The following is a 3,029-nucleotide window of genomic DNA, read 5'->3' on the forward strand; positions in this document are numbered from 1 at the left end:
CCTTGCCTCGCCTCCTGAAGCCGACCACGGTGTCTGCCGAGCGTTCGGAGCAGCGCCAGGTCGGTGCGGCGGGAAGAGGCCCGAACACCCGACCGCGGGGAGCTGGGAAGCGACGGGAGAGCCCAATGCCCAGGATCCAGAGGCTGGGAGCAGCGGGGCAGCCCCGCAGCCCCGACTCCGCGTGCACTAGGAGCGCGGCTGCCAAGCGGGTCTTTGGAACCGAAACCCAGAGCAGCGGGACTGGGGGTGGGAGGACTGCTGGGCGTTTTTCCCAGTCATTCAGCCCGACTGACCAATGAGCACCTCTCCCCGAGTGCGCTGAGCCAATAAGAAGCAGGAAGTCTTGTGAGTGACATGGAGGGAAGGCGGGAGAAAGGGAGCCCGGGAGTGAAGTTAAAGCTAAATTTCGTAATCTATAAAGAAGTTCCGGGGGGGCGCTTTTGGCTTCCAATTAGGAATAATACTGGCTTCGTAGCAAGTACCGAGGAGGAGGATTTTAAAACCAGCTCTCTCGTCCCAAAGCCAGCATCCTCCTCCTTCTGCCACGCACCCCCGCCCCCATTCATGAGCAAGAAAAAGGAGTCAGGGAGTGCTCGGCTCCTCTCCGATAGTGGGAAGCGGAGAGACCGGCAGAGTTGCTCAGTTGAACCGCAGGCAGGAGTGAAATTAAGAGGTGGGCACCTCCGCACCCTTTGCAGCCCGCGAGGACGGAAGGTAGGTGGAGCAGAAGCGGCTCTTCGCGGGCCTGGCGAGGCTGGGGGTGGGACGGACACCTTCGTCCCCGGCGCCCGAGAGGGAGCTGTCGCGAGTGCCACCTGTTAACCTGCATTGTCCAGTCGCGTGTCCCTGCCCCTACTGGGCAGGGGAGCCTGGGTCGCCTCGGAGGTCCCGAGGGGCTTGGTGTTTAAGCGCCACTTTTTGAGGACCTGCTCAGACTTCAGACCCTGTCAGGGAGGTAGCCAGACTCCAGACTGCCAGGCGCCCGCGGGGTTGTGGAGGAATTCGGGTTTGCGGGACCTGCTCCCGACCAGGACGCCGCAGGCGGGGACCGGTGGTTCTCCTGAGGGTCCTCAAAAATTTGCGCTTTGTTGTTTGGGCAACTTCCCAGGTTGACTGAAGAATGTGGCCAGCGCGGGTGAGGGAATGTGAACATTATTGGGGCGGGGGGTCGGTCCCACTGCTGATTTCTCCATCTCTCAGAAAACAAACCCTCACCGACGCGCCTCTCGGGCAGTTTTCGGAACTGGGGAGAGGGTGTGAGAAAAGTCGGAACCGCAGGTTTCTTATGCTCTGATGCTGTTGCCTTCGCAGGGGTCTGAAAGAATTATCCGGGATTCCTGTCCCCAGACCCGCTTGGGGACTCCTTAAATGCCAGGAAACCGAAGAGCAAGCGTTGAGAATTATGTCGATTTTCCAAGGAACCGGGTTTGCAGTACGGAATAGAAGAAAACCCTGGCTCCTAAGGGCTTCTGCCAGCATTTGATTTCCAGAGACCTCCAGGATTGCCCCCATCGCCGTGGATGAGCAAATTTCCTACACTTGCATCTTACATTCTCAAAGAAAATATTTTCTGTTCACTACGCTGGCTCTTTACTGTCCTCCATACACTGACCCTTGTGGAGACTTCAGCGCCTTCCTTCAAAGTGTGCGTTCACGTTTTCGTCTAGTATGGTCTCTAATTGAAAACGAATTGTTCGCTTTGGATGAATCTGTGGAGCTTACATTGTAAGAAGAAAGGGGGAAGTAGACACAATGAAAGAAAAGTCCAAAAATGCTGCTCGGACTAGGAGGGAGAAGGAAAACAGTGAATTTTATGAACTGGCTAAATTATTGCCTTTGCCCTCGGCTATCACCTCGCAGCTGGACAAAGCATCCATTATCAGACTCACCACCAGCTATCTCAAAATGAGAGTAGTGTTTCCAGAAGGTAAGTGACTTTGCTTAGACCAGTTGTCAAAGGAAGGAGAAGGAAAGGATTTGCCAGGGATGGCGCCTACTCTGTAGACTAAGGAAATACACACATACTCTTTGCAGAGGAAAGTTAGCTCCGCTATTTGACTAAGGTCCTCCTTGAACTAGAATTCCTGTTCCCTTTTCCAGACTCCCTCTGTTTCTCCATTCATACTTTCCCTTCAGTCCATCAGATGTGTTTAGTTGGGAAGGAGCCCAGCAGTGCTTTTGTCAACACTTCAGATACTGGGCTCAATTGAGACTGCTACTAATCCAAACATGACTTTCTTTTTTATGTCTCTTGTTAGAGTTGTATTCAGTGGAAGGTAAGAGCAATGTTGAATACGGCATTTTGCTAAGTGTAGATAAACCCATGTATCTGGAGCTGGCTAAGCCAGGTAATAACCTCTCTTCTATGTCTATAGTTCTGCAGATGAGGAACAGGCATATTTGTGAATATATCTCAAATTTACCCAGTCTCCTGGATGGTTACAGAAAATTTATTCTAAGCTTTCAAGGCATTTTCAGAATCTGAAACTAACTGTGAGGCTTGGTAATTTGCTACTCTGCCCTTAATATTATCTTTAAGATACTAGGCTAGTTCCAAAATATGTAAGATTGAGTTAAAATGGTTAGCTTGCTTAGAGAATATCTTCTAGGTGATAAATTGGTGATTGACTTTTTGGGGAAATTCTCTTTAGGGAAGCCTAAAAGTTAGACAAGCTGAACTGTTGAGATGATGTAAAAGCAGTATTTTGGTTATCAACATTCACTGTGTAAGAACAGAACAGCTTTCATGGAACACTGCTGTATTAAAAAATGCTACTTATACTCACTAGGAAAAGGACACTTCTTTCTTCCATTTACCCATTCTTTCCTTTGCTTGCACCTGAATAACAGATTTTTAAAAAAACTTTATAAACGTTTTTGCTAGGAAAGCGAAATTTAGAATGGTAAAGGAGAGATTAATAGACAAACAAAACCCCAGAAGAAATGATTTAAAAATGAGAACTTTTTATTTGACCCATAAAGATTTGTTGTTTACTGTAGGTGTTTGGTTTTCCTTTTCATATATATAT

At 49.1% G+C, this 3,029-nt stretch overlaps 1 protein-coding gene across 1 annotated transcript in view; it reads left to right on the forward strand.

Moving 5' to 3' along the window:
* The first annotated feature begins 438 nt into the window (after positions 1–438).
* Sim1 (SIM bHLH transcription factor 1) overlaps positions 439–3,029 on the forward strand; it is a 73,971-nt gene continuing 71,380 nt past the window's right edge. Inside the window, exons 1-2 of the mRNA XM_010607205.3 lie at positions 439–714; positions 1,312–1,927. Coding sequence (XP_010605507.1) covers positions 1,753–1,927 — 175 coding nt within the window. The 5' untranslated portion in view covers positions 439–714; positions 1,312–1,752. The remainder of the gene's footprint in view (positions 715–1,311; positions 1,928–3,029) is intronic.

This window comes from Fukomys damarensis, unplaced genomic scaffold (assembly GCF_012274545.1).
Source record: "Fukomys damarensis isolate Sample0158 unplaced genomic scaffold, DMR_v1.0_HiC HiC_scaffold_14, whole genome shotgun sequence".
Taxonomy (NCBI): Eukaryota; Metazoa; Chordata; class Mammalia; order Rodentia; family Bathyergidae; genus Fukomys; species Fukomys damarensis.